Below are 17,347 nucleotides of genomic sequence, written 5' to 3' on the forward strand. Positions count from 1 at the left end.
ATAATGACGTATCCGAACATCAACAAGTTTGTCGTTTCCTTGTATGGCGGCGGATCGGCACCGACGGACGAGGAAGGTAAAATGGGAGCGAGAGTAACGTGGCATGGAAAAGATGAAGCGTGAAGAGCAGTACTTCTACGTTCATACGATTCATGCAATGTCAGTGAGTAGTGGGGTGCCTTCCCTTCTCTTGACGTCCTTCTTTCGGTGCTTGCAATCTCGAGCATCACTGAACGTTCATTGAGTGAATAAATAAGAGCAAAGTCTAGCATAAGAAGAGGCGATTGACGATGAAGCGCCGCAAATGCAACCCGTACAGGTGTTCGATTGGCGCGGTGCAGTCAGTCCTCGTTGCGCGCGACTGGAACGTCCATGCGCCGTCGTTTGGTTTGACCGATGGTTGTTGATGTATCTCTCACCATTGCATCCTCTTCATCGTCTTGATCGCCCATCAAACCCCGTTTGAAGAGGCGTACCGTGTTTGCGCGTGAAGTTCGAATCGTGATGGCTTCGGTGCAATAGCCCGCGATATCATGAGGAGATACACCCGCTGCTTTGAGAAGGGCAACGCGTTCGAGATGTTGGAACTTGCGCACGCGACTTCTTCGGTGCTTCACCTTGGATAGATCCGTCACATACGCATCGCTGTGGTCCATCGTCATGCCAATGGGCGGGCCAGCGTCCTTGGGAAGGGCGCTGCCGCCGTAGGTCAGTGGAAAGACGAATGTCGTGGCGGTCGTGAAGTGCACGGTGCGGTGTGCATGCCTCACGGATGGGACGATAACGGAGTCACAGTCCACCGCAGCAGGGCTGCTGGGCGCGTAGTTGGGCATGTCGAGCTTGGTGTACATGGGTGTCGGTGTGCTTGTCGAGGAGGTCTGGGGTCGTCGGGTGGGTTCCTGGAATGGAATGCACGAAAAACGTGCACGATGACACGGCGCGAGAGTGGCGGAAGCAACGAAAAAATAGTTTCAACTGTATGGGAAAATCCTCTCACAAAACATTGAAAAATACATTGTCTCAGCTAATTTTAGCCCATACAATGCCACCAGCAAGCGACAAAACCGTTTCCATCTGAAAGCGGCCAATCAATATCCTGGACTCGAGTATGACGTCGACGCGTCACCGTAAAAAATTTGGCAGGAACCACGATGAACGATGCCATCGCAACGGCCAAGTAGGCCCCTCAGACGGAGAGAGAGCGCAATGGCTTCTGCATAGACCAGCTAGATGGATGGTAAATGCATTAAATAGGCAAGGAATGTGCGCATTTGACGGTCGCTTTCACGTGGGTAGCACGGGTGTCAGGGAACGTATTGGCGCTGGCAGCGAGTGCTCAACAGCATGTGCGGAGACGCTTCGCCGTTTTGAGGCGTCATTGTGATTAGCGTCCTGTAGAGCGATTTTGTAAGTGGCTTCGACAAGGTGCGCGGTTTGCATCGCCCGTCGCTTTCTCCTTTCGTTCAGCACTTCCCGCAGTTCAACCAACGTGTCTTGGCGAGCCTTCATGATTGCCAAGGCTTCCACACAAAAAAAAAACTGTGCGATGTCCGAGACATGGTATGGCGGCGCTTTCAGCAGCGCAATATGCGCTCGAGGTAATTGAGTTTGCGGACTCCTCGTCGATGACGAGCATGGTTTGCAACCAAATCGGCTTTGTCCAACGCGATGTACGTCACGAAGATGTGCGACGTCGCGAGGCCGATGGGCGGTCTTGACACAGTTGGCACGCATTGCCGCCGTGTGCAACACGAAAGGTATAAGTCGTAGCTGTCGTGGATTTCACAACACGACGCGCAGTTGGAGTTGTGGAGAGTTAGGTAGAAAAATCCTCGACGTGAGCAGGCTTGCGTCCTGGCCGATGCAAGACGGTCGCAGTGACGAACGATGTGCACCTAGCGAAATGCTTGTACCGATCACGACGGTGGTCATGGTCGAGGTGTGCGCAGGCGGCGGTGCTTCGAACGAGCGTCGCTGAGTTCTGAAATTTCCGTTGCCTGCATGTCGTATCAATGTATCCTGGGGATGTCACGACAAGACTGTACTAAAATAAAGTATACGCGAGGACGGAACTTGCAAGGAGACATCTTTTACTAAATCCAAATAGCCAATCAAATGTGTTTCTCCTCGACTTCGACGTCTCGGATTGGTCCGTTCAACTTGAAGGCGACTGGGCGCGTGTTCGACAGAAGTCCCAAGCCATGGAGAGCTGGCCCGAGGGAATTAGGAGGTGCTTCAAGGCGACGAACCCCATGGAGATTTTGCGATGCCCTCCTTTGCCGCGAAGGCATTTGGAGACTGCAGCTTTGTACGCACGAAATCTTTACCGTTCGCGACATCACCGGTCATGGCATTTTCACGTGTCGGCTTCCTCGAAAGAGATGGCTGTCGAAGAACGAGGTGCATCGTGCCTTCTCGCTCAGTTTGACCCGCGAGATGTGGATGCATGAAGTAGTGCTGAGCCATGCCGAAGTACGTGGTGCGGAAGTCGGACGGCGGGGACCGCTCCTTGTTAAAGATCCAGTGGTTAGTGCGGAGTGCGACACTCTCGTCCAAGCACAAGCACACCTTCTGCCCACGAGCTGGAACGGATTTAACGCACGTTAAACGACCTCCAATCGTTTGTCGACCGATGGAGTCCTTCACGTTAAAGGATAAAACGCACCTGCTCGACCAACACTCTGATTGAGTGGGGCGGTGGAGCCAGGGCTGGGACAGCGGAAACTGGTGCACTCGACACGCAACTCGTCCCTGCCACACCGTCCCGACAGCATGATGAATGGGGTCAGTTAAAAACTTACCCCCTGACCACCACACAGATCCATGTCGACCACCTCGGCACACGTTGCGGTTGCGCCGAGCGGCGTCAAAGCGGCCAAGTCGCTTCAGTTCACCACGACCACGACGTACCTCTTCCACCCGGCGCTCAACGGCAGCGCGCTTCCCGCCGAAACGGGACCCGCCGTGGGTCTCGCCCCACATCACTTTGACGTCCACGTCGCCAATATCCCAGCATCCAAGTGGTGTCGCCGCGGTCGTGTGCGCAAATTCACACATACCGAACGCATCGAACTCCTCAAAGCTGCGGGGATGGCTGTGGCAGAGATTGCTGCGCACTGTAGCGAAGCCATCGATCTCCGCCAGTCGCGAGCCGCCACACGAGAAGAAGAAAAGCGCAAGCGAAAGATTGAGGCCAAAATGGACGCTTTCGCGAAACGTCATCGGGGGGAAAGCAGCCACCACCGCCCGAGGCCTTCGGAAGTGATGGCCGCATAGCCTGTCATGGCCGAACGCCTAACTTAAGCTAAGTAATCTATCTATTGCACGGCCACACGGTGGTTATTCGGAGGCCACGGCACCCAGTCCGTTCGAGGGCGGGCGTTGTGCTGCTGACTTGCATGGTTTTTGCACAAGTAGCTTGTCACCCATTGCGGACGGCGCGCCTCGTCTTGCCGACCAGGTGCTTGGAACCAACGAAATACTCATGCCATGCACAGCGCACACGTTAGGGCACAGTGGCTCAAGTGCCGTGAGCAGCCAGCGCCAAAGGCGTTCAAATCCCCGTTTCCGACGGCACCCACTTGACCTATTTAGCAACCCATCGTGCTCAACAGCGACAAGATTACAGTATCAACTCAAGTATATAAAACCCTGGCCGGTCCAAGATGTGTGGCAGCGCGTGATCTGGCAACCCAATTCGGCGGACCTGCACCCTTCGCGGCGAAATGCCACGGCAGACGGGCGGACGAGTCATGCATGGGCCTGGCCCCGAATTTCATTCTGGATGTAGATGAATGGTTCATGACGGGCACTTTGCCAACGTGAGGGGCACGGAATATCGTGGGGTCTACCGTTGTACGTCAAGGGCTCGGATGTTGCGCGTGAGTCTCGACCTGTGTGGAGGGAGGCTCGTTGCCGTGTGTGGGACGACAGGATGCCACGTCATCGTGTTGGAAATTGTATACTGTGTCGGCACAGCGTTTCCTTTATCGAACGTGGCGTCGTTCGTTCGATTTTGAACAAGTGGATTTTTCCAAGGCCGAACATCGATCGATACAAAGTTCAAGTGACATTGAAACGGCGAGACGGAACAAACGGTTTCTTTTTCCGCCGCGTCCTTTTCGACCGCCGCGTACTTCCCAACTGGCCGCCAGTTCCTGCCAACACACTATGCTTGTGACGTTGCCTGCCACGACGACTACGACTGCCGCGGTGGCGGCACCACCGTCATCCCCACACACGTGGCAGTCCAATGTCGACATTCCCACTCGGCGAACGATGATCCACAAGTTGCTCTGGGCCTTCCAGAACAAGCACCAAGTCATGCACCGCGTGCTATCGACCACGGTCGATTCGTTCGGGAATGACTCGACACTCCAACCCCCGACTATGGACGCCCGCCTGCCGTCGCTCGTTCGTCGTTTGGAGCTCGCATTGTACCTCCGGGCAGCGTCGTTGGAAGAGTACTTGAACGAAAAGTCGCTCCAGCGGCGCGTGCAGCACTTGATTGTGTCGCTGCATCACCAATCGGTCTTGCATTTCAGCGCGCAGGAGGTTACTTTTCGCATGCCATCTCTCAAACGACGAGCTGCCACAGCTAGCGCAGAGGAGACGTCCGTAGAGGTATCCGCAAAGAAGCCTCGCAAGTCCACAGACCCGCCACTCCATCCCGAATGCGTTCTCTTCCTTGGTAACCAAGAGCATGTCCTCGGCCACGTCTTTTCGTTTCTTGATGGCATCGACGTTGTCCGATGCATGAGCTTGAATCGGTTCGCTGCGTCGTTCTTGCCCCGGAACGTTCGGTACTTGAGTCTGTCGTGGCACCAGCTTGCCGCAGTGCTTGGCCAGCAACGCCTGCAACGGTTCCAGCAACTCGAGAGGTTGGCCGTGGCCCCACCTCTTCCCCTCTTCCACCCCACCTCGACCCCACCAACCCTGAGCAACGAACTTGTTGTTGTACAACTCGCTGCCGCGTTGCCCTCACGCGCATTGAAACAGCTCATTCTCTCCAACGTGTACATCCACACCGATGACGTGAATGCGACGTCCGCCCTCTGCAGCGCCCTGCTCTCGTGCACTTCGCTGACGCACTTGAGTCTTGCTGGAAATGCCATTGGTGACAGCGGCATGGCGGCCGTAACGGCCATGCTACCGTCTTTGCCTGCACTGGTCCACTTGGATTTGCGGCGCAACTACATTGGCGAATCCGGCATGCATGCTTTCGCCAGGATGCTACAAACTGGTTCCCATCCGCTGCGTCTCCACACGCTGCTTCTCGGTTCCAACATTGCAGCCAGGTCCGTCTGCAATGTGGCAGCTGGTGTAGGCCACCGCCGCCTCCAGCACCTTCGCGTCCTCGGACTTGAAGATAACTTTGTCGACTTGGCTGGCGTCGAAGCGTTGGCCCAAGTTCTCCGGCAAGGTGTGTGCCCCGTACTCCAAGAACTCTGCATTGGCGACAATGCCGTGGACAACCGCGTGATTCGATCTGTTTTTGCATTTGCCAAACCTGCCATGTTGTAGGAGGTATAGATTGCTAAGACACAATACTGCTCGAGAGCATTAGCGAGTGCAGTTCATGTTTCGCCATCGCTTCGGACAACGGGATAGCACAGGTGGGCTTGGCTTTAGTCAGCTCACTCAAAATTACTCGCCTTGAACGTAGAAATTGAGGCAATGTGTACCGCTAGACAACGCTGGCCCGACGCCGCGATAAGTATTTCGTTGAATTTGGGGCTGCATGAAGCTGGGAATGGAGTCCAGTTTCACGACTACATTCGAAATGATGCAAGGACTATTGAAGAGATATTGGTACATTTGGATAGATGCGTGGAGCTATGAGGGATTTTTCTGCGAGATCAAGCCTTGAACCCAAGTCCAGATGGAGTTTTGGCCAGAAGGCGACTTCGGTGAAGCTCGCGGGACGAGGTCGTACTGCTGCACTCTCTCTTCAAGTTGACGCAAGTCAGACATTCGTTGGGCTGCAATAGCAGCTTGGTCGCTTTCGCTGAGAGGGAGTGATCGAAATGATGAGTCGAAGCTGTGCCGTTGCCAATTCAGTAACGCTCTCGACCATAGCGTCGTAGCAGCTGCCGTCGGCGCTGCAAAGAGGATAATCTGTTCTTTATCGCCAGGAGTGGACGAGTCAACGTACGGCGTCAAGTGCACGAAAAAGCGGCACGGGAGGCCATTGCCATCGCTGAATGGCACCATGTCCACCTCGATGCTGTGCCTGGCCAACGAGACGCTGAGGATCAAATGCGCATCTTGGCGGTCGGGCGAAGAGTACATCTTGAGCATGCCTTCTTCCAGCGCTGCATAGTGAATATCGCCCAAGTTGTCGTTTTGGGCGTCCAAATGGAGCAGGTACCCTTCGCGGATGCCAGCCATGAGGACGGCGGATGCAACATGCACGTTTCTGATCTTTATCCAGGAACCTAATCTTCGAAAATTCGATTTTGGAGGTGGAAAAAGGTATTTTGACCTACGGTGGTCAATCTGAACTATTTGGAACACAATGTGAGCAGCATATCGTCACCATTTACCTCTCGGAATTCCTCGAAGAACTCATTCGGCACCACCATTTTCTCAAGGACTCGAAGCTGTTTAAACTGACGCCGCGTTGAATACAGATTGTTGGGTTGAATTCCAGTTGCGTTTGTCGAAACGATCCAAAATTCAAAGAAATATGTTACATATTTTGTGTATATTGATGCGATAAAATGAAATCATGCAGTACGACTGTTTCACGATGGCGCGTTACTGCAATCTTAAACGTACGCAGGACAACTACCAACGGCCGCAACAAAGGCGGCCACGGACTCGAACCTGCTACGAAGCATGGTGGTCTGCCAGTCCATTCATACTTAGTGTCAACAAGCAGAGTCAGTCGAGTGCGACGCTGAGTGGTGCACAACACAGGTGTGGTGAGGAAGGGTAAGTTAGTTACATTATGGTCCAGACGACTCGGGCGTCACGACTCGTCATCAAGGGGGTCGTCGTCGTCGCTTGAACAACCTCCATCGAGGCACGGACGTACTCTTCTCGAATCCGAATCTCGTTGGTGTCGTTTCCGCTTGTACTCTTCGATGGTATCGTGTCTGGACTTTCGAACGTCGATCGCGTCAAAGCAAAAGTCCGTGATTTCCTTGACGGGATACGCCGCTGCCTTGAGCAACGCAATGCGCTCAACGTGGTCAAACTTGCGAACCGTGCCACGTGGGGAAGTTGCGTCCAGGTATTGCGAGAGATCCGTGTCGGTCGAGTCACTGTGACGTCGTGCAAGGCCAATGGGCGGTCCGCTTTCATTTGGGACGGCAGATCCGCCATACGCCACATCAAACAGGAACGTCGTGGCAGTTGTGAATTGCACGCGGTGGGGCAGCGTGCGCTTGCGCCGGCGTCGTGGCAGCGCTCCAAGCGGCATGATGGAGGTCGGTCTGCGTGATAGAACGCAAATTGGAAAATGGTTCTGCAAATACAAGAAGGGGTCAAGTGGGGGTAGGGGACTCGGAGGAGCGACAACCCCACGGCTTGTGTTGTACGGGACAGAGGAGGGTTGGCATAGCTTTGCTTCATTATTTACATACAAACCTTTAAATCATTGGGCAGAACCCAGATAGTTGCGAAAATTATTATGATATTTTGCCCACCACAAGCATGTCATTTGAATTCATTATGCCTACTTGCTCGATTCTAAATATATCGAGTTATCAAATTCATGCCGACAAATTCGAGCGAAATGGCCAGAACATGCGGCGATCGCTTGGCCCACACCGGGACGTGGCCACCGGTGGCTGCCACCAACTGGACTGAGCTTGAACTCTACCAGCCATACAAGTCACATGGCACGGGGCTAACCCGTACTACGGATGGGTGGGTCTGGTGTACCCGTCTTTCGTCTGGTTTGCCCGCCTTTCGTCGGTCTACAGCACACCAAGGGACATTGAAGTCCCTTGAGACCGACGTGGAAGGTTTGGTCGAATGTATTTCACGTGTACTCGAACCAGGAACCGTGGCCGCCTCTTGGATCAAGCGGGCACGACGCCCCAAATCTCTGTGCACCGGATCGACTTCTCAGAATCCATAAAGACGCGTCTTAATTAAGCCCTTCCAAATATGCCACGATCTGTCGGTGGTGGTTCTGCGTCGCGTGCCGAATCGACGACTGGATGTCCCCTTCGTGGCGATGGGAGGCAAGAAATTGCACAACTTTTAAATGTCCATTGCGCGCCGCGATCTCCAACGCGCGAGGGGTACATCCTTCGGTTCGGTGGTTGTGGAGGAACTCGACCACCTCGAGGCGGCCGTACGACGCGGCCCTGTCCATTGCAGACGTCGTGCACCCTTCCGTCCGATGTTCGTGCAAAAAGCGCAATACATTCAAATGGCCATGCTCGGCCGCGTTGTCCATTGCGTACTTGGTGCAGCCTTCGTGGCGTTTGTGATGCAAGAATCGCACCACATCCAAATGGCCATTCGACACGGCGCCATCCATCGCCAAGGTCGTACAGCCTTCCTTGCGATGCCGGTGGAGAAACGTCACCACTTCGATATGGCCATTCTTTGCCGCCAAGTCCATAGCGGACGTGGTGCATCCCTCCGTCCGATGGTGATGCAGAAAGGTTACGACTGCCAAATGGCCACCCCGCGCGGCCAGATCCATCGCGCGGGTTGTGCATCCATGGACGTTGTGTTTGTGGAAGAATCGGACAACGTCCAAATGGCCGTTGGCCGCGGCCGACACGAACGCAGTGTCGGGAACGCCATCAAAATGCCGGAACTGGTGGAGAAATTCCACAACGTTCAAATGTCCATTCGTGGCCGCGTGGAGCATGGCAAAGTGCGAGCAACCTTCGTTTCGATGGAAATGGAGGAAGCGAACAACGTCGACGTGACCGTTGCGCGCGGCCAAATCCATGGAGTCGGTCGATGCGGTGCTGTATGTCGGGTTCGAATGCAGCAGTTCGAGCATGGGCAGTTGACCGTTCAGTGCGGAGAGATCGATCAGATGGGGAAACCCATGGCAGTAGAACGGCGACGAGGACGAAGAACTTTTCGTAAGAGGAGGAGGGTGGTGCAGCAGCAGGGACATCACCTCGGTTAGTCCATAGTACGCAGCGTGCACAAGCACCATTAGACGCATGTACTGCATCGACCGAACCAAGCGAAGCACACGAGTCGAGCCATGCATGGCGTACCAAGGAGAGAGGACTTCGTCCAGGCGTTCGAAGATGGGTATCAATGACGTATCGTAGTGAGTCAAGGATTCGCCGAGGAGATGGTACCGCGTGAGTGTCTTGTACTCGTCCGACGCAGGATGGAGGTGCTGGAACACCAGGCCATCTTCATAGAGCCCGTCTTGGAATTCAAAGATGCCGCGAAGGAGCTCCGTGTTGCGCAGGACGGCGTCAGCGAGGCAGGACGAAGTTGGCATGGCGATCACTCCCTCGAACTCCACTTCCGCAACGGGTGCAGAGGTCCGCAGGTATCGATCGCCATAGCCACGTCGAGCTCTCTCTCTCTCGCTCTCCCTCTATTTTTCTTGTGAATCCGACTCTCTCACATGAGAGTGCTTTTCTGAATCAATGTGCGAGAGAATTGAGCCATTCGATGTTGCAGCCGAGGACGAGAGCGAATCGCGCTCTGCACGAGAGGGAAGCGAAAGAATTCGTGCATAGCAAGCGCAACGACCGTTCAAAGAGGTCGTTGGCGAGCACGCATACATAAAGGGCGGCATGAGTCGCCCCTCTTGTGTCCGTCCATCGCGGGCGAGTGCTTCGAAAAAGAGCCAGACGACCCCACAATACCTACTTCCCGGCCCAAAAAACATCTCGAGGATTTTGTCGTGATAACTGAAATATTTCGAGCGCCGAGGCATAGTATTCGCATACAACTTTTTATATAGCGGCTCGTTTTTAACCTTCGTCGGTGGGGTGAGGAAGAACAATAACTATTGGAAGTGCGAAGGACGGGGCGGAGAGTCCTGTGGTCTCGACGGAGTTTCACACACAGACTGCGCTTCTCTCGGCAACATGACTTGACAAAAAGGGCAGTCTCTGTCGTGCATGTCGAAGCCACCACAACTCGAGATTATTCGACAAGCAACGTACCTGGTCGGGGAAAGTGGAGTTTCAAGCTTGTACGCATGCTCGTCAGGATGCGATCCCAAGAAAATCAACCATTTTTGCAAAAGGCGGTTCGCGCGAGACGCTGCGTGACGTTTTCAGTGTGGCAAAGCAGTAATCGTCACGATGGCGATTTCATCCGTAACCCAGGCAGGAAAAACGAAAAGCGGATAACACGCAAAAATGATCCCTGCATCTCGATGCACCAGGGTATAAATGGCCACACAGCCACGTACCAACGACCACCCGATGACAAACCTTTGGAATTTTATGTGGTTTGTAGGTCAAGCAATTGATTGGTCCATTGAGAAAAGGAGTCCAATTTAATTGGCGAATTCAAACTCATCCACCGAAACAAATACCACTTGGGTTCACTATACTCGAAAGACTTCGCCGAAAGTCGATATATCCATTTACAAAGGTTTTCAATCACCCACTTCGACAATTTGAAATTCAGCCGTGGTCGCGGCGGCAACGATTGCCCCATGGCGCGCACGAAGGATGGACTGGTGTCCGGTGTGGGCGATCAACCCCGTGAAACGTTCATGTTTGAAGGCATGAAGATCAATCGCTGCGACATCTGCAAGAATCCCAAGAGACACAAGGCGTGGTGTGCTGCGGAATGGGAGACCCGCAAAAAGGCGTTCGCTGCAACGTCTTCGTCACCTGCTCCTGCTGACCCCACTTCGCCAAGAGAAGCGTCGAAAACGACGCACGATCCACTGCGAGCTGATCACGGCCAAACGGCACCGTCGAACACGTCTGAAAATTCCCAAACGGTGCAAAAGCGCACCTCCTCCCAACGCACCGTCAGACCATGTCCATTTTGTCCGTGCAAGACGCGAAAGCATCTCCATCGCGACGCACGGAACTGTTTGTTTTACGCGTACTACAAGAAGCGATTGACAGAGGACTTGATCACATCTCTCAATCCCATAGTGCGACAGCCTGGCGAAAACAACTTTGACGCATGTGCGCGAGAGTACAGGCTGACGCTTGCAGCGAACGAGGCCCAAGAAACGCCACAAACATCCACCACGAACAAGGAGGACGTGGGGGCTTCGCAACTACTTGCTACGAACAAAGAGGTCCAGGGAATAACGCAACCACTTCCTACGATCCAGGATATCGATGGAACAGCACAGCCACCCTTCACGAGCAAGGACACCGTGCTGTCAAAATGGACAATTGACAGATCACAACTTGTGGCACGTTCGTCTGCAGCCAAGCCGACGTCGTTTTCGTCCACGGTGTCAACAGCTCAAGAAATTTCGCCGACACAATCGGTCAGATCTGTTGCGTCGTCCTCTGTTCAGGACAACACTGTGTTGTCCCGATGGACCATTGATAGGTCAAGACCTGTGTCCGCACCCTCGACAGTCGTGCATGCGAGGAAGACGACTCCGTTGTCGTCGAGGATGTCGACACCGGAAAGCAGTACTCCAACACGATCGACGAGACCTGTCGCGTCAGCACCTGAACAGGAATGCCCGATGGTCATTCCAACTTCGAACCAAATCGCATCAAAACATGTCAACGCACATTTTACTGAAGCGATGAGAACCAACCCAGGGACAACGGCTCTTGTGACGTCGAGACCTACGTCCACCACATCTTCCGCGACAGCAGAGACACCCGTCAAAACCACGACGCCACGACTGGCTACGCTCGGTCAGCCCTCCACGACGGCCCTGCAAACTGCTCACCGGCTTGAAAAAATCCGCTCCTCTTCAAAATCGTCCTCGCTCCTGCCGTCGCCGCACACCTCCTTCACGACGTCGCTAGCAGTTGGTCCTGCTACGCCGTCGACTTCTTTGGCAGCGTCTGAGTGCACAACCAAGTCACCACCCACCACGACTGAACCACGTGCAGCCCAAGCCAAGGCAAATCACACGGCGCGAATGACGAAAAATGACCCGGTGACAGCAAAAGAGCAAGCTGCAACAACATCGACTGTAGTCGCGACAAAAACCAGTTCCACTGCAACTTTGGACGCCCGATCAAGCACACATGAAAGTGTTGCAGCTGCTGTTGCCTCCACGGAGACGACAACATCTCCGCGTTCTAAACGACGAGACGTTGTGCGAACAGCTCCTGCATCATCGTCATCCCGCGCTTCAGCATCGTCGCAACCGCCCAAGACAAACGCACAACAGGCCAACAACACGTCGATCCCATACCCGATCCAGCCCGGGATGACTCCGTATATGTGGTATTTGCCTGCAATGGTTCCCGGGCAGCTCCTCCCGCCAACGCACCCTTCGTCCGTCGACAACACGAGAAAGAATGCTCCTAGCAGTACGAGCTCTGCACGACCCATCACCCCCCAAAAGCCCTTGTCCCCCGTTCCCGCAGATGTCGACCCGTCCACCCGACCAACAGTTTCCGTGCCCCGTTCAGAAACGGCGGCCAATGTGTCGAAAAAGCGACAACTTTCCGACGAAAACGCAAGTCCCCGCGCCACATCTCCACGCGAAGACGACCAAGGCGGTCGCGTCCAACGTCGTCGACACGACGACCAACGCTTCGACCTGCTCCGGCAACTCTTGTCTGTGATCGAACGGGATCAAGTCCATGCGAAAGCCCACGACGACGCCGTCGTCAAACTCCAGCTCGAGCGACTCGAGTTTGACCGCGAATTACAACGCGAACGCATTGCGTTCGATAAGGCTCAAGCTACCAAAGCCGAGAAACGATTCGAAGCCAACCAAGAGATTATTCACCAATTGCTCGCGCAACTCAACGCGGTGGCATCGTCGACATGAGCTACCCAACAACCAAGTTACACGGTCCGATTGACTGTGCATTGTCGGCAGCAAGGTGCCGTTGCAAGCGGCCGCCGTGGCAGAGTCCTCAGAGTGACTTTTGCGTGTCAGCGGGAACCGATGCGCATGTAGCTTTTCGTGCAGCCGTCAGTACTCCATGGCAATACCCTCGACTATTGTGAGCCCTGATAACGTCCCTTCTTGTGCACCACAGGTGTCTTTTTCGTCCGCACGCCCTGCATTCCCTCAAGCATTGACCGCACTTACGCCATCGCGGCGGCCGCTGTCTCCACCGCTGCCTTGGTCGTGTCAGGTTGGTCGAGAAAGTCGCCGTACAGGCATTGCATCGCCCATCGCGATTGCCGATGTGGATTCTGGAGCACATACGTCATGCACGATGCAAACAAGACGGCCGCGACTTTCGACTGCTTCGAGAGCCATTCGTGCTTGGCCGCTAGTTGAATGTACACGGACACGAGGCTGTAGCACGCAACAGCCTTGATGATCGACGTTCGGCGGGACGTGGGCTCCAAGTACTGCGCCAGGAACGGCGTGAGCGACGTCAGTTTAATCATGGCCAAATCGTTCTTCTGAGGAAGCAGACACGACGTCGAGTACGCCAGCATGTAGCTCGATGTCATGAAGGCGAGGGACCGACAGAGACCAACTGCCGCACATTGCACGGAGGATACGTGTCGAGTCGTGGCCAACGAATACAACAACGTCAAACCATGCAGCGGCACAAAGATCTGAGCACTGCGTCCAAGGAGTTTGATGCACGTCGCGCCTGCAAACGCAATACAGGACCGCCCTGGGTGCAAGCTCGTGCACCGAGTGACGGCGGAAGTCTGGAGGTTTTGTCGAACTGCTTGTAAGCGTGTCGTGGACAGGGACGATTGGTGGTCCATCATGGACAGGTGCACGGGAAGCATCCAGTCGGGGTGGACGAGGTTTGTGTGAATGAGTCGGGCCGTGATCGCCATAGCTGCACATTGCTCCAAGAGCCACCGCACCGTTGGCGGTGTCTTGCGAGCAAGCGTTGATGTCGAGTACAGCTGGGCCATCGTCTCCACGCACGCATACGACAGCAAAACGTACTTGTGTTGGTCGGAACACAGCCGAAACACGACGAGAGACGCTACCCATGCAGCCAGCTTGCTCTTCTTCTTCCGGCGACGGCGGTTGATGTAGCGAAAGACGCCGCAACCGACACCAAGTGCGACAAACAGAGACGGTGGGCCTTTTACGCGGCGGCTTCGAATACTTGAGATCACAGTCCCAATGGCCACGCACCCACACGCGGCTGGCAGCGCGTGGGCCAATGCGTCGTTGAGGCCATGCATCGTCAGGTGCTGGATGAAGTTTCAGTTGGATGTTTCCGGATGTGGCATCATCACCGGATACAATGGCGCGAAATCCTACAAAGTAAAATACCAAAATCCACTGAATAATAGTGAAAAAATGGTGTTGGATTGGTGTATTTTGTTGGTTTTTTACATGCACAGAGTACGTCAACTTCAACTTGACAGTTCAGATTTGTCGCGGCGGTGATGGAGAAATAGCCACCGCCGTGGACGCTTGCTATCTTCTGCGCCGGCAGCACCAGCCCCCGTTAGCTCTATGCCGGGGTTTCGCGAAGCTCTTCGCGATATACGTCCTATCTCTTCGCGATATACGTCCTCTCAAACAATGTTGCCATACAGCACTCTGGTTGTCACAAATTCAGTGTCGGCACTGCCGTGTGCAAGTTTCACCTGCTCGGAGTAAAATGGAACTTGCGCTCATATCGAGCATACGAAGTCAACTTTGTTGGGCCATAAACGCTGTACGATCCGTTTCGCCTAGACAGGAATACGTTCGTCGGATTCCTTTCACTGATGGTCAATCTTTTCCTTCGACGCAGCGTCTGTGGTAGGTAGTTGGCGATCATTCGAGTGTCGCGGTGGCAACGCCAAGCCGAGGTACTTGACAAGCCATGGGTTTTGAGTGTGTGGTGGTCGTTGCAGCAAGTACGACATCAAGGCAGCGTAGAGCAATGTCCATGTTGCACCCTCGAGCCTTCCATTCATTTTGGCTGAGCCTCTCGCGAATGTCTTGACCTGATATACGACCGAAATGAGGCTGTAGCATGCGACAGCTTTCAAGATGGTAAGCCGTCGCCTAGGTGATTCAAGCAACTGCGCCAAGGAAGGCGTCAGCGTGGCCAGGGCCAGCATCAGCTTGTGGTTTGTCTGAGGGAGCGCGCACGACGACACGTACGGAAGCAGGTAGTTGGCCGTTAAGAAGGCGACGGACTTGACGAATCCAGTTAATTGATGGCGCAAGTTCGGAAGCTTTCGCGTGGCAGCAAAAGTACCGATTATCGCCAGCACGTGCAACGGCGCGAAGATTGACACACTTCTTGAAAGAAGCAGCCCTGTCGCTTCAACGGCGAATGCGCCGCACGACGACGTATGAGGATGGAGCATGGTGCAGCGGGGTACACTGGTGTCGTGGAGGTTTGTCCTAAGCGCAGCGAGGCGGGCTGGAGCAAGGCCGGACTGGTGATCAAGCATGCGCAGCTGCGAAGGAAGCAGCCAATTCGCGTGGAACAGGAACGTGTACATCAGTCGTGACGTGATGGCGACGCCAGTCGCCCGCTCGACCCATCGTGGCAAGCGGTGAGTTTGCGACAGATAAAACGTGTACACGGCTTCGACGACAGCGTACGACAGCACAACGTGTTTGTTGCTGAAGCTGCACATTTGAAAGAATGCAGCAGATGAGACAGTCGCGGCGATGTGGCGGTGGCAATGCCGGTAAAGGCAACGAAACAAGCCCGACCCGACTGCAGCAGCCACGAAGAACGGCGGTGGGGGTTTAAGCTGACGCGCTCGTATGCTTGCTATGACTGCTCCGACGAGAAACGTCCCACATGACGTCGGACCAGCATGGCGCGCTGTGGCCACCAGCTCGTGCAAGGGCTGTTGAGGGTCGGAGGGTGCGGAAGACATTGTTGAAACACGGCCCGTTCCACCACAGCAACAGTTTCAATTGGGCCAAACCGAACGGGCCAAACGAGTGGGAAAAATCCAACTTTCCGCTCTGTGGGGTGGCAAGGTTGATGGCGGCGCTCGCTGGTGGTACCGGCCATTTCCTATGGCTAAATTGAGCTGTGGAGCATATAGGCGTCGGCAACGGCAGCATATACAATGACGTAGCCATGAATGGAGCGGGCGCCGAGCACGTGGTCGCCAGCCAAATGGTGTCCCTCTCCTCAACTGTATGAGCTAGATTACAGCTTAACGTCGTCATGGAGTAGTGACAGGTATAACTTTGTCGCCCTGAGCGTTGTGTTTCGTGGGATTTGAGCGGCTATCAGTGCTGTTTCTAGACTTCGTCATGGGTTTTCCGTACAGGTACTGCATGGCGAGGTGGCTTTGAATGTGCGGCCGCTTCAGAATTTGCGTCATGCACGCTGCATACGCTGCCGTGGCGACCCACGACCACGGCACATGCTTGGCTGGCGTTGCCATGTACAGTCTGCGCCACCAGCGGCTCGATTTCGCCTGTAAGTGCAGAGAAATGAGTGCCCAGCACGAAATAGCCTTGAGCACGCTCGCTCGGCGTTTGGGGGGCTCCACTTGAAGGACGGCGTACGGCAACATCGAAGCCAGTAGAGCGACCCATTTGTGGGGTGCGTTTGGCACCAAGCATGACAGCATGAGTGGAGCCATGTTCGCCCCTGTGAGAAACATCATGGAACGAGCCACCCCTTTGATCACTTTTGGCCACTCGATCACTTTCTTGGTTGCAATACCTGCAGCCAGCGAGAGACTCTGGAGGGGCACAAACACTTGCGCGCTCCGACTGAGCAAGTTGAGGGTTCCTGTGACGGCAAACTGGCGGCACGAGTGGTCTGGATGCATCGTGGCACACCGCGACAGCTCGTTCGTGTGGATGTTGCGGCGAAATTGCTCCAAGTGCGCCACAGGGATGTTAGTTTGGTAGTCGAACGTCTTCAAGGTTGACGGAGGTAACCATTCTGCGTGGACCAGGTAGGCGTAAGCCACGCGCATGGTGGTGATCAAGGATATTGCATGTTCCACCAAGGTCGGGAGACAGCGATGGTCCCAGTACGCTTGCAGAAGCACTTCCAAACACCCATACGACAGAACAACTTGGCGATGCGATGCAGTGCACAATCGGAAGAATGTAATTGACGCCACTGCCGCTGCGAGCTTGCTGTTCCCGTTTCCTCTGATGTGATTCACCAGTCTGAATACGCCAGTGCCAACGCCCAGCGCGACAAAGATGGCAGAGGGACCTGCCAGCTGACGCGCTCGAATGCTGGACAGGAAAGCCCCTACAGCCAGCGTGCCGCATGTCACCCGCAGCGACGCTGTGACTGTCGACGACTCCATCAAATCTCTAGCACACACAGTGAAACTTCGCACACGAAACACATCCGGTATC

General features: G+C 54.7%; 11 protein-coding genes across 11 annotated transcripts; 4 read left to right on the forward strand and 7 right to left on the reverse strand.

Moving 5' to 3' along the window:
* Positions 1-218: 218 nt before the first annotated feature.
* H310_12198 (hypothetical protein) lies at positions 219-905 on the reverse strand. Its single transcript, XM_008879184.1, has 2 exons — positions 477-905; positions 219-430 (listed from the first exon to the last, which is right to left on the reverse strand). Exons 1-2 carry the CDS (start codon positions 849-851, stop codon positions 416-418), a joined length of 390 nt encoding a protein of 129 aa, XP_008877406.1. The 5' UTR covers positions 852-905; the 3' UTR covers positions 219-415.
* Positions 906-1,227: 322 nt separating this feature from the next.
* Positions 1,228-2,023, reverse strand: H310_12199 (hypothetical protein). Its single transcript, XM_008879185.1, has one exon. It carries the CDS (start codon positions 1,732-1,734, stop codon positions 1,285-1,287), a length of 450 nt encoding a protein of 149 aa, XP_008877407.1. The 5' UTR covers positions 1,735-2,023; the 3' UTR covers positions 1,228-1,284.
* Positions 2,024-2,074: 51 nt separating this feature from the next.
* On the forward strand, positions 2,075-2,617 carry H310_12200 (hypothetical protein). The gene has a single exon (XM_008879186.1). The coding sequence runs from the start codon at positions 2,116-2,118 to the stop codon at positions 2,605-2,607; it is 492 nt and encodes a 163-aa protein (XP_008877408.1). The 5' UTR covers positions 2,075-2,115; the 3' UTR covers positions 2,608-2,617.
* Positions 2,618-2,696: 79 nt separating this feature from the next.
* On the forward strand, positions 2,697-3,348 carry H310_12201 (hypothetical protein). Its single transcript, XM_008879187.1, has one exon. It carries the CDS (start codon positions 2,780-2,782, stop codon positions 3,263-3,265), a length of 486 nt encoding a protein of 161 aa, XP_008877409.1. The 5' UTR covers positions 2,697-2,779; the 3' UTR covers positions 3,266-3,348.
* Positions 3,349-4,048: 700 nt separating this feature from the next.
* Positions 4,049-5,805, forward strand: H310_12202 (hypothetical protein). The gene is made up of 2 exons (XM_008879188.1): positions 4,049-5,615; positions 5,666-5,805. Exon 1 carries the CDS (start codon positions 4,171-4,173, stop codon positions 5,521-5,523), a length of 1,353 nt encoding a protein of 450 aa, XP_008877410.1. The 5' UTR covers positions 4,049-4,170; the 3' UTR covers positions 5,524-5,615; positions 5,666-5,805.
* H310_12203 (hypothetical protein) lies at positions 5,792-6,393 on the reverse strand. The gene is made up of 2 exons (XM_008879189.1): positions 6,155-6,393; positions 5,792-6,101 (listed from the first exon to the last, which is right to left on the reverse strand). The coding sequence occupies exons 1-2, from the start codon at positions 6,388-6,390 to the stop codon at positions 5,966-5,968; spliced, it is 372 nt and encodes a 123-aa protein (XP_008877411.1). The 5' UTR covers positions 6,391-6,393; the 3' UTR covers positions 5,792-5,965.
* A 528-nt stretch (positions 6,394-6,921) lies between these two features.
* H310_12204 (hypothetical protein) lies at positions 6,922-7,457 on the reverse strand. The gene has a single exon (XM_008879190.1). The coding sequence runs from the start codon at positions 7,424-7,426 to the stop codon at positions 6,974-6,976; it is 453 nt and encodes a 150-aa protein (XP_008877412.1). The 5' UTR covers positions 7,427-7,457; the 3' UTR covers positions 6,922-6,973.
* A 273-nt stretch (positions 7,458-7,730) lies between these two features.
* Positions 7,731-9,529, reverse strand: H310_12205 (hypothetical protein). The gene has a single exon (XM_008879191.1). The coding sequence runs from the start codon at positions 9,434-9,436 to the stop codon at positions 8,099-8,101; it is 1,338 nt and encodes a 445-aa protein (XP_008877413.1). The 5' UTR covers positions 9,437-9,529; the 3' UTR covers positions 7,731-8,098.
* A 1,042-nt stretch (positions 9,530-10,571) lies between these two features.
* Positions 10,572-13,119, forward strand: H310_12206 (hypothetical protein). Its single transcript, XM_008879192.1, has 2 exons — positions 10,572-11,013; positions 11,067-13,119. The coding sequence occupies exon 2, from the start codon at positions 11,546-11,548 to the stop codon at positions 12,890-12,892; it is 1,347 nt and encodes a 448-aa protein (XP_008877414.1). The 5' UTR covers positions 10,572-11,013; positions 11,067-11,545; the 3' UTR covers positions 12,893-13,119.
* H310_12207 (hypothetical protein) lies at positions 11,892-14,260 on the reverse strand. Its single transcript, XM_008879193.1, has one exon. It carries the CDS (start codon positions 14,233-14,235, stop codon positions 13,156-13,158), a length of 1,080 nt encoding a protein of 359 aa, XP_008877415.1. The 5' UTR covers positions 14,236-14,260; the 3' UTR covers positions 11,892-13,155.
* A 1,864-nt stretch (positions 14,261-16,124) lies between these two features.
* On the reverse strand, positions 16,125-17,304 carry H310_12208 (hypothetical protein). The gene has a single exon (XM_008879194.1). The coding sequence runs from the start codon at positions 17,293-17,295 to the stop codon at positions 16,183-16,185; it is 1,113 nt and encodes a 370-aa protein (XP_008877416.1). The 5' UTR covers positions 17,296-17,304; the 3' UTR covers positions 16,125-16,182.
* Between the last annotated feature and the right edge of the window lie 43 nt (positions 17,305-17,347).

This window comes from Aphanomyces invadans (genome assembly GCF_000520115.1).
Source record: "Aphanomyces invadans strain NJM9701 unplaced genomic scaffold supercont1.37, whole genome shotgun sequence".
Classification (NCBI taxonomy): Eukaryota; Oomycota; class Saprolegniomycetes; order Saprolegniales; family Verrucalvaceae; genus Aphanomyces; species Aphanomyces invadans.